Source organism: Ascidia mentula, chromosome 3 (genome assembly GCF_947561715.1).
Source record: "Ascidia mentula chromosome 3, kaAscMent1.1, whole genome shotgun sequence".
NCBI classification, from domain to species: Eukaryota; Metazoa; Chordata; class Ascidiacea; order Phlebobranchia; family Ascidiidae; genus Ascidia; species Ascidia mentula.
This window is the reverse complement of record NC_138568.1, coordinates 2,742,798-2,754,913: the sequence shown is the minus strand read 5'-3', so window position 1 is coordinate 2,754,913 and position 12,116 is coordinate 2,742,798. Positions and strand designations below refer to the sequence as shown.

At 37.9% G+C, this 12,116-nt stretch overlaps 2 protein-coding genes across 8 annotated transcripts in view; both read right to left on the bottom strand.

The window, feature by feature from the left end:
* Positions 1 to 12,116, bottom strand: part of LOC145893898 (uncharacterized) — a 38,891-nt gene that overhangs the window by 15,214 nt on the left and 11,561 nt on the right. For 3 of the 4 annotated variants that reach the window (XM_082982285.1, XM_082982286.1, XM_082982287.1), the window contains 5 exons: positions 11,928 to 12,089; positions 11,463 to 11,618; positions 11,140 to 11,193; positions 10,764 to 10,919; positions 9,942 to 10,103 (listed from right to left, as the gene is read on the bottom strand). In XM_082982285.1, the coding sequence (XP_082838411.1) occupies positions 9,942 to 10,103; positions 10,764 to 10,919; positions 11,140 to 11,193; positions 11,463 to 11,618; positions 11,928 to 12,089 (690 nt within the window). The remainder of the gene's footprint in view (positions 1 to 9,941; positions 10,104 to 10,763; positions 10,920 to 11,139; positions 11,194 to 11,462; positions 11,619 to 11,927; positions 12,090 to 12,116) is intronic. The other variant, XM_082982288.1, reaches the window with a different exon arrangement.
* Positions 4,044 to 12,116, bottom strand: part of LOC145893895 (uncharacterized) — an 87,784-nt gene continuing 79,711 nt past the window's right edge. The window contains exons 38-40 of one of the 4 annotated variants that reach the window (XR_014401529.1): positions 5,486 to 5,618; positions 5,250 to 5,296; positions 4,044 to 4,955 (exon numbers count right to left, since the gene is read on the bottom strand). The gene's annotated coding sequence lies outside the window, so the exon portion shown is untranslated. Of the gene's footprint in view, positions 5,619 to 12,116 lie in introns of all 4 variants that reach the window. The other 3 variants (XR_014401527.1, XR_014401530.1, XR_014401526.1) reach the window with 3 other exon arrangements.

Here is a 12,116-nt window from a genome sequence, read left to right as displayed (position 1 = left end):
ACACAGAATTATGCGTGGATCAAGTTTGGGAAAAACTTTGTGACCCGCGGTAGTAGTATTTTCCATGTTGCCTGAAACTCAACACTGGACCACCAGACGAAAAGGATACAGGCGGAGTTCCTGCAGAGCTTAAACAAGCTACTGATATACTCTGCTGGACAAACCACGTTTTTTCAGACACTTTGTTATAAAACGCCCTCGTGGTCATCGCTCTCTCTCTGCCTGTTTTTATTCTACCCATCGCGCTGTTACGGTCGCACGTTTTTTTTATAGTAAATTTGCTGCAATTCAGTCATGTGCTAAACTCGCATTATACGCGCTTGGAACAAATTAAACCTTTGGTCGCCTGACATTGCAAACGTGTCTTTCAATTAAATAAATAAGTCTGTTCACGGAGTATTAAATTTAGTAGACTACAAGAAGAACACACAAGCAGACTTTAGCTTCAGCACAGCAGCAAGCCGACCGCGAAACAAGTGGTACTGCAGCATCAACCGGTGTAATGTTTTTGTAAGAGTTGCTCGGTCCTTCTCACGAAGAGCACAACATTAAAAAAGTCTGACTCTAGCCTTGTGCAGCAAATGATGATACTTATCAAATCGCATGTCTTTTTACACAGTAATTTAAGGAATTGGGTTCACTGAAATCCCACCCAAGTTAAGAGATCCTGTCTGGTTTTCTTGCATACGTTTTTATAAAGCAACTAAAATTACCACAAGTATGACAACGGATGATGCTATGTGATATAACTATCATACAGATTGTAAAATCAATCATTTAATAAAAACAAATCAGCAAACAAATCACGAAAATCATGTGAGTTTATCAAGTTCCATCTTCTAAATCAAATGCATATGTTTTTTGCAAGTACAGGTCGCAACTCGTCAATGCAATAAATTAGTAGTTTTGCGAAATTGTAAACATTGTCATGACTGGGAAAAATACAATTGTTATTATAAGATGTCCTAAAAAGTTTATTTCCAATGTTGAATTCTGGTATTATCTTCTCACAAACAGACTGTGAGTAACGGTTGTAAAAACACACCAGCGGAAGCTTGGGCCTCCACAAGTCAACAAGGGATAAATAAATCCGCTCTGTGCATTTTCAAATCCAAAATCGAGACAAAAAACTTGTATGTACAAGAAGGAAGCATAAAGTCGTATCGGTGTTGGTATCATCGCTTCATTAGTTTTGAAATTGAGTGCATGACGTTTGGTCGTTACACAAACACCAAGCAAAACCATTGTTTCATGTAATTACATCATTTTAAGAAGTGTTTGCCACAAACAGGATCAGCACAAGGCCATTTAGGAAGCAGATGCAAATTGAATCTTGGTACAATAGAGATATATTAGCTCTAAAACCATTCAAAAAAAATAGCACTGAATGCATTTTCTACAAAAGTCGCATATCTTTTGCGCAAAAACATAGGAACATACGGACAAGAGAGAGGACAAGGGACATATAGGACAGAGACATGTGTAGGCAATTTTCCTCCGTCGATCGAAGAAGATTCCGAAGGCGGCGGAAAGCACGAGAGTAACTCAAAATTTCACTACAAGTGTTAAGTTTCACACCCACCTTTAATTTTTTCAACACACCTTGCGACTACAACTATAAAGAAGTTTTTAATCTATTACCAGTTTCACGCTACAAAGTACACTCAACACACCTAACTTACCGACAAATACAAAGATTTCCAAAGGCCGTATTTGTAGCCAACTCTCACCTACAATTCGAAAAGCATCCTAACCAAAACTGTACTCCTAACCCAAATATTTTATTTAGGTAAAACGTACCCTCTCCCTTAGCGACAGCGAGAAGCGGTCTAAGGCATTGTGGCATGTTTTGTTGCAGGCCACCAAAATCCCATCCTACCCGCCAAAACCCTGGAGGCGTCGTTCAACCATGGAGGTTACCCATAGGCGTCGATTTAGGGGTGACTGGGGTGACATGTCACCCCTCACAAACAAACAGGGGTGACAACGAATGCATTGTCACCCCTGGATTCTGTTTAAATTAAAAAATTTTGTCTGAAAAACCACATACATTATACTATGCGTTAAGCTAGTTTCAAACGACCTGTATTAACACCCTAAAAATCATGACAAACACAAGTGTTTCGTGGATTGTTACGCAGCGCAGCAGTTGTTGTGGCATAATGGTAAGAATTGGCACTGTTGCGTAATATATTTGTTTGTTATTTCATAATTACTGCAATAGACCCAGTGAAACAAAAGTGTGTCGATAATTAAAGTATTTAAAACATAATGCTACAACAACATGATTCGGTGTAAAAACAAAGTGACACGAAACGGAATTTGCGTCGTTTGCCTACGTTTAGGGCGTTACGACTGACGAAATGTTTTTTGCGTGTTTCTAAAACCTGGAAATGTCACCCTTAATATTTTACAAAACGTTAAAAAATCGACGCCTATGAGGTTACCGCTTCGCTAACCTACCCCTCTATGCTGACCTATTTTATCTCTTTACTGTCAAAAATTATTACAAGCGCAGATTACCAGACACACCCACAATCCCCGCTCTTTTTTTTGTTCAAAATAATATCGGACTCCCCCTCTCAAAACTTTGGAACCTAAGAATAAGAATAATTTACACCTCCCCCCTTCTATCAACACCTTCTTTCGTTAGTTAAAAATCTATCCCCCATGGAATCTGAATTACTTTCTTCTAACTTAAAACCCTAATATTTACGTTTACCAAAACCTACACCTGAAACTTCTCATTTTACTGATTGCCCTTAGTTCACTTTCGTTTTTCACCCAATTTTTTAAAACCTTCAGTTACCGGCATACGTTTCAATTACTACCCCTTCTTTTGCACCCTTTCTTTTAGACAACAATTCGTGATGAACCCTCTGTTCTTAAAGTTATGAAACATTCGAGCACTTATTTTTTCCCCTCCCCAAAATCCAAACACTCCGCACTTTAGTTATGTTTTAAACGCACTCTTACCCAGCAACCAATATTATTTTAATCAACCCATCTATTTGGTTTTACCCAAGTTTCTTTTTGACAATACCCCAGAGAACCATTTATTTATTGTTATTTTAAACACCACCCTTACCCACACAATAGGGAAAACTCGCAATAAAAAACATCTCTACAAAATTGACACAATCCTTCTCCCAATCGCTATACCTAAAACTTCCTTCATTATGGAAGATGTCAGACCCCGTTCATGAGGTGGTCTTGTCCAAGACTTTTCAAATCATTCGATTTTCTTTAATTTTATGTGCTGTTATTTTATAAGGAAAACTTCTTTCCGGCTTAGGAGGGAGTTGAACAATGCAGTATTTTGTGATGTCATCAACCAAATCAATTGCTAAACAATGTTTTCGTGCACAATTTTTCTCCAAACTAATTTTCCAAAAACCCGTTCCAATCAAAGCACGAGCGATGTGAGTTGTCCAAGTTGTCCGCATCTGGACGAGTCGCTTCATGTCACAGATTTTTATACTTGGAGTAATAAGAAACATGTGTTTCCAACTAATATGTACTATGTTTACATGAATTGTCCCCAGATAATGCATTTCTATCATGTGGAACCAAACATTATTCCTCAACAAAACGCATTAAACCAGCATAGCAAGGAAATCTTGAAGCTTATTTGCAACGAAAACTCGAATTGGTGACGAAATTTAAACAGAAATATTCAACATCGAAACTATTTGAAACTCACAGATCAGTTTTGTTTCAGTAGCAGTCGATAAAGCGACATTTAGCGGCAAAATATCTTTCCACAAACGTACACTAGATGTCGTGCTAAGCAATACACTGGGTAAAAATAATGCTGGGTTACGTCAGTCAAGCTTATCAAGCAGAAAGCCAGGATAACCTGGTTTCGAATATCGCTGTGGTAAAAAGAATTAAAAGAAAAATGTATTGGGTGACATCGGGCAAATCAACACTTAAACATTGAAAAACAAACCTAATGAATGTCGGTCGTATCCCGGTGCTAGCTTGCACAATGTAACCCACCTTTCAATACAACTTAACAGATGCCTTTATAAATATCACTTCCCAACCGAAGCACTTTGTATTGAAACAAAACAAGAAGTACAACATATGTCGGGGATTCCCCCATAAGCAATTGACAGCATCGGTTAAGCGCTGGGTGGCGACATCGAGCAGCAATGATTCACAATAACGATTGCACAAAAACCAACATTCAATGTTCAAATATTTACAACATAAACCTTCCACTTCCACCCGTTATAACTTCATCAAACCCATAGATAGACACAGATTTGTTTGAAAAAAAACGTGCGCCGATAAAACCGAACAGTAGTTGGTTGAAGATCGGTTGTTCTCGTCATCAAACATTTTAGTTAGGAACATAAAAAAATCTTCGTTCAAAAACCAACAAAGGGTTGCCAGAATACACGATATAATGTATCAGAAAACAATGTAATGTGGAAATACTCGATTGTAATCAGTCAAAAATTAATATAAGTCGCACGTAAATGTTGAAAGTAATGTTTATTGCGGAAGTAAAAGTATTGTCACAAAATCTGTGGTTCAAAATTGTTAGGAAGGCGGATAACTTTGTACGATAAACCTCTGTTGACGGATTTACACAAGAGAGAAGTAAAGACGAAACTCAGAGCAGGAGACAAAAATATTCGTGTATCAAAGACGTCCTTGATTGTAAGCAACACAAACAGTAAAACTTCGCGACAATTTCAACGAAACCAGATACATAGAGACGCATTTATATGTTTGGTAAAGAAGTAAAAATGAGAGTTATGGAGACAAACGGTATTAATACGTACATTGTAAATACAAATAACACACAGAAGTTGGATAAAGCACAGAAAAATGTGAAGAATATTTACGAAGCATTTGGGAATGTTTCGTCTTCGTGACATGAAGTAGAAAGGTTTATTGGTGAGAAGTGACAGAAATCCCTGTTGATTCCGGCAGCACACAGCCTGAAGTAATACATTGTTACTTGTCGTTTAACAGAGCTCAGGGCATTTCTATCTTAGCAAGATATCGACGAGGAACACCGATCTTTACTATGGAATGGTCAGAATGAATTTTGAATGAGTTTTGTCGCCTGGTTGTAAATCTCAGGCTTTCTTTCCAGTATTTAAAAAGTCACCGTTAAAAAGATAACAGCAAGGATTCATAATATTTATGTGGTATTTTGTGAAGTTCGATCATTAAAAGTTTCGTTTCCAACTTTACTGACACGAAACGATAATCGTTATTTCCGCACTAACCTTGATACAGAGTTGCGGGAAATTGTCAACGGTCACAATTCAAGTAACTGCGCTGGAAAATTTTGTTTTGTACTTTATTTATACAAACGCCAAATGCCGTACATAACTTTCAATAAATGTAAATTTGCAAGCACCCATATCTTACGTCTTATTGTTTGTGGTACCAAGTTGTACTGAAGGAACAACCGACTATAAAAAATGTCGCAAGTGCATCATAAAACTACGGTAAAACTAACATTTAAAGGAAAATGTTCAAACGCGTTTGGTTCCATAAGTCAGTTGAGATTGTTGAAATAGCTCGTCGGACGTGGCCCTTAACCAAACAATGGTTTCCTAAACATACAAACGAGACTAACTCTGATGCACCACCTTGTGGTGTAACGTTTGCAGGAAATACGCCAGTAGGTGGGACAAGAGACTTTAAGGGGCTTTAAAGCCGATGGTTCACAACCAACAAGCGAAGTGGAAATATTCAAATTTCATGTTTTATCGATGATAGGTCATTAAGAAAACTTCTTACCGGTTTAGGAGGGAGTTGATCTCCACAAAATAATTCCAATCGATCAATCATATTTACTTGCATTTGTTAAACCCAAATATAAGGGATGGATTGAAGTGGAGAGTAGGAGTTAGAGATGTATCTTTTACCAATCACGAACACTTAACTTTGGCTTCTACAATACAACGGATTGGTTATTTCATGCATCGTTTAACTATAATAACAGTAGTGTTGATGAAAGTTTTGTTGTGATTAAAAATTATTTCATGAAGGAAATATTTTGTGACGTGTACTTATTTCCATAAACGCAACACTCAAACATAATAAAATACTTCTATTCAGTCGAGTTTGTTTGTGTGATTTTATTTTAAATCTTAAGCCACATAAACTGAAAATACATGGTAGGTATTGGGTGTTGCAGACTTTCTTTATGTTAACCCAGTGGTGGCAACCGGAGGCTTGCATATGACAAAAGCCTTAATACAAGACAACCCATGAGGTAGACATATTATTATCGTGTTAGTATCAAATAGCAATGACAGTTTGTACGTGGAACAAATAGTTTTCATACTTACAGGGTTTGGCAGGTTCTGAAATCTCCCTTCGAAGTCTTCATCCATGTTTTGAATAAAGACTATGAGTTTATCTTTTATATTATGAACACACTTTAGTAAGGTTTCTTCCGCATCACCACGTATGTTATTCATTCCAAGTTTCAACGTTCTTATCTGGAAATAAAAGCTTGAATTAGGAAATTAGTTTAGACAAATGTGACATTAAATCTTTAGAACAAATATAATTGCTGGTAAAATATTAAAATCATCGACCTATCAGGCCTCATCAGTGCAGCTATGGGCCAACTAGTCAGACATAGATTATTCCATTTCGTGTGCACCAATGTTTGCAGCTCACTGAACATGATTGCCTAATTGCTTCCACATAAACTTTTACGAAATGCCTCATTAAAAGCTTTACAAAAACGAAAGTTTGTATAATTTCGTTATCTTAATGAAACATTAAATGTGTTTTGGCATGTGCACCATAGTTTTCTTGCTTTTACTTTGGAAGATAGTGCTTAAATATGGAGTCGAGTGGACGTAGAATCTCTGCTTGGACACCTGAATTCCATTGAAACAAGTATCGTCGGGGTGATATTACTTTCGATATTTCCATTTAAAGCGAAACCCGGGGGCCTTTAGGCACAAGCGTATACTGGTAACTGACTCATTCCGACAGGTATCTGTCGTTTCGATTCGCGAACCCCATCGCCCACAAGGGTGCTGTAGTGCGTGCACTGTACACAAGAGCGGAAACCTTAGTTTCAGAGGAAGAGGCTCAAAAACAGGAGGTTGGTAATGTGCAGAGTGCGCTTATAGCGAATGGCCACCCTCGTTCGTTTCTGTGGCGAAACCAAGATTCCTCGCCTAAAGGTGGCGAAGGGCGTGGTTGTGTTGTTATATATTTTGCAAGGCCTCCAGGTGTTTGAACGCCCGCCTGTCAGACCGCGTGCTTTGGTTTCGCATTCCACAGATCGTACAGGAGATGCGTTCGATGCTGGAGGTGTGATCGCATACCCTGTGCCGATTGCGACAGCGTATACATTGGCGAGACTGGCCGCGCCCGACCAACAACGCAAAAGGAACACAAACGCGACGTGGCCAACCGCGGGTACAGCGTTGTCGCAACATTTAGCGGATACAGGTGAATTTAGGAGAAACGACAGTTGTGGATACAAAAATAATAAGTTCAAACGGATGTTTATTGAATAAATGCACATGAATTCACGCTGAACGTTAAAAGCAGATATTTTTTCCTCGCAGTGTATCGAAACCTGGTAAACTCCCAAGCACTTATGTAGAGTACGGGGGAGCAGGGGTGTTCGGCTTTCGATCACGTCTTTTCGGCTTTTGTGGGTTTAAACCGTAGCAAATATGAAGGCGCATTTGTTTTCTAATTACACTCATATAGGTTCTGAACACGCAGTTTCGTCTGCCTCGCGATCTACAAAGTTTCAGTTACCCCCGCGGATGTTGCCAAAACGGCGGTAATTATACCTTTCGGTGTTTTTGAATTTCTGCGCATGCCATTTGGGTTTAAAAATTCCGCCCAAACATTTCAACGTTTAATGGACACAGTTTGCCAGTCTCTTGATTTTGTATGTGTGTACCTAGATGGCATATTAGTAGCAAGCCAAAACACCTGCTGATCACTACAACCATTCAAAACGACCTTTTACACGGTTGGCAGAGCATGGTCTAGTCATCAACGTAGTCAAATGTCAGTTTGGCGTCGACGAAATTGGTTTTCTCGGTCACAGAGTCAATATGCATGGTGCGTGTCCGCTGCCTCACTAAGTGAAAGCAATCCAGCAATTTCATCGTCCCACAATCATCAAGGGGCTTCAGGAATTCGCGGGTATGATAAATTTCTACCACAGGTTCATACCAAATGCAGCACGCATCATGTCCCCAATCTATGAAGCGTTTTCGGGCAAAGCGACACAACTCGTCTGGAACTATCGCCTGACTTCGGCATTTGTAAAGCGAAGGCAGTACTTGTGCGCGCGACGCTTTTCCACCACCCTCTGCCCCAAGCGCCAACTGCTCTCACTACTGACGCGTCACAAACATCGGTTGGAGCAGTGTTGCAGCAACTCATTGGTGGTGTCTGGCGACCGTTACCCATTTTTAGTAAACGTCTTCGACCACCCGAAGTGAAGTACAGTGCATTTTACAGAGAACTTCTCGCTTTGCATTTGTCAATCAGATATTTTCGCTACTTCCTGGAAGGTCGCAGTTTTGCCGATTACACTGACCACAAACCGTTGATTTTTGCTTTCACAAAAAATTCCCAACTTTGGTCTGCGCGACAACACTGTCACTTGACCGCCATTTCCGAGTTCACTACAGATGTGCGATACATCAAAGAAAAGAAAAATCAGGTCGCAGATGCTCTATCCAGGGCCTCCATCGATTGCATTGAATTTCGTTGGACTTGGATTACTCCGCCCTTGCAAAAGCGCAGCTTGATCCGGTATTACAAGCATACCGCACGGCTGTGACCAATCTCAAGTTGCAAGACATACAGTACGGTATTTCCGAGGACACCATACAATGTGTTGTCTCTAAAACGTCCCACGTTTCAAAAATGGGGATTATCCGATACAGATTGGAATAAAAACGCATTTTGGTAATCAGTGAAAATTCAAACAAAAATTGCTTTTTTCATATAAATTTGCTACCCTGAGCAAATTGTAAGTCAGCCAATAATTATTGCTGGGAAGTCCGGACCTACTGGATCCCACTCCCCTAAATCTAGATACACCCATGTATGCTGGTAACTAAACATTACTACACAAGGTGTCCTTTAAAAGCAAATACACTGTTTGTGTTAAAAGAAACATACATTCAAATACTAAAGTCATTCTGGCAGAATCAAACAAATTTTTTCGCCATAAAAGTTCCGCGTCAATGATTACCATTTAACATGACTGTTAAACACGAACATTCAAACTTCTTCCGGGTTTACAGTACAACAGGTTACATTATATGGATAAAAAATTTGTTCAATAATGGTATGTCACACAAATATAACGATGTTGAAGTCAGAAGTATTCTATCAGAATGACTGCAAACACAGGCCTTTTCATGCTTTTTGCTTTGAGGGTGACGTCACTTTCAACTAAGTGCCAAACCACTTTTCGCTCCACAGATTTGGGAAAAAATCTCTCTATTTGTCAAGAGTTTGGTGCTGATTAGCATATGAGTAATTAAAATCGGTAGATATCCCAGTAAACCAAACAGCATGAAAAACTCGGTGTTTGAAGTCATTCTGATGGAATACTTTTGACTTTAAATTCAACATTATAATTTGTGAGAAATTACTGCCAACAAAGTTTCCATCAATATCATGTAACCTGTTGTAATATCAACCCAGAAGAAGTTCGAATGATCGTGTTACAAGTTATTGTGAAATGGCAATCATTGGTGCGGAACGCTTTTGACGATGAAACATTTCTGGATTATACCAGAATGATGATAGATTTCAAACCAAGGTAGTGCAACCAGTATTGTTGTTTTAATTCAACTTTTTTTTAAACATAATAAAATTAGGTGTGGCGAACGAATCCAGAACATCCAAGTGTGTCGTGACCCTAAAATGTTTGGAAACCACTGGTCTAACATACAACTTACTGGTTTCTTAAGTTGTGATATGGAATTTGCAATTTTACAGATTCCACCACTTGTCAACCGACAACCATACAAATACAGATCCTCAATCCACTGAATACATGAAGCAATAGCAGATGCACTTTCATCATCAACTTTGTTCCACTCAAGATTTAACGACGTCATCTGAAACAAATGAGAATTGCTGAAATCAGTTTTTATGTCAACAATATCATTGTTATCAACTATGACGTCACAGAGGTAGAACAATCACTTGGTGAATTTATTTGTTGAGCTCCGGTAGCTCAGTCAGTTAGAGAAAGAACCCGAATTACACATAGCTCCAACTTAGTAACATGTTTGTGACTTTGGTCGCAGTTATATGCTTGCAATGCCAAGGGACACAACAAAATCAAATGGCTTTTTATAAGAAATAAACAAATTAAAAATTTTAGATTGGCCCATCTAGAGTTTATTAAGTGTACAAATATTGTATCAGAATTTTCCTATGTTGATCTTTTGTATCACTGTTACTTGTGACAGAGCTTTACAAAGTACCAATGCCTGCATCCGCGCTACTTTTGCAATAAAGGACGGATTATGTAACGGCGTCACTAAAAACTAAAAGGAATGTTTCGCATTTTTTTTTTTTTTGTAACTGTTTCCGCTTGAATATTCATTTATGTTGCTGTACATGTAATCCAGGAGTTTGCAAAGCAAAGTAATATATAATCAAAGTGCTATGCTCAATCATTTTCAGTGGTCATGGTTTTGTAATAGCATGTTGCAATACTCTCTGTCTGGTTTCCTTTTTCTTTTAATAACTTGTCCACAAAAAATACAAACCTTATGTTTTATAGCACCCACAACTTCTTGAATTGCAGAGTTACTGACATTTCTAATGGTAAGTTCCAGTGTTGGAGGAAATAAATGAATAACAAATGACAAAGCACAAGCTTCTTCATCACCATCCACTTTAAGCTGGTTTGGGATGGAATTAAACTGTGAATAACCAAATAAGTTGAGTTGAGTTTTCGGCAATTACCACTAGGATAAGTAATGTGACCACATCACAAAAAATAACAACCCTAAACTTAACTACTTTTATCATATCAACTTTCTGTGAACAAGTAGAATTATTTGCATAAAGCTAAAGAACATTATTAGAAAAGATCAAGTTAGTGCACATGTTTAGAAAAATAACGCAATCAACTTTCCAAACCTCAAATGTGGATTCAATATACTTTTCAACCAATATTTCTGGCTTCATGAAACCCTGAAAAATATTTATTTAACGCATAAAAATGAATGTTGGACCGAGAAGCAACAACTATGTCAAAAGCGTATTTCTTTTAACCATCACAACATCAAACATACTTTATACTACATACATGCTTTTACTAATATGGTCATACAATAATCATGCAATTGCTGTATCTTTTGATTGATAAAATCATTTTTCATGTAAAAATACTGCCCTGGATTTTTAGGAAAAATATTCATAATAATTGTTGCAGATTTTCTTTTATTGCAATGTCACTTTACCTTTGTTACATCTGGAAATACATCAACTTTTCCACATGCTCCAATTCCTTTTTCTGATATTTTGAACTTTGTTACAAACAGCTTTTTAACATGGTTGAGAAGCAATTGTAGACAAGATATTGAAATTGAAAGTCCATTAATATCAAGAGACTCTATCTAAGTAAAAAAAAAAAAGGAAAAAGCGTTGATTTTTGCCTTTTTTACCATTCTAAGTGTTGGCAGACGGCGCCACTGTACGACATGGACGAAAAACAGATGAATGATATTGTATCAACAGCAAATAGACTGATTGAGTTTAAAAAACGAAACATAAATTCCAACCTGAGGTGTGCAACCTGTATTGCTGTTTTAATATAACTTTATTTGAACACTACATTAACTTTTGTGTTGCAAACGAATCCAGAGCATCCAAATGTGTTATGACCCTAAAAAGTTTGGAAACCACTGGTCTAACATACAACTTACTGGTTTCTGAAGTTGTGATATGGAATTTGCAATCTTACAAATTCCACCACTTGTCATCTTACAACCCCCCAGAGACAGATTCTCAATCCACTGAATACATGAAGCAATAGCAGATGCACTTTTATCATCAACTGGGTTCCCATCAAGATTCAACGACATCACCTGAAACAAATTAAAAATTCCTGGAAT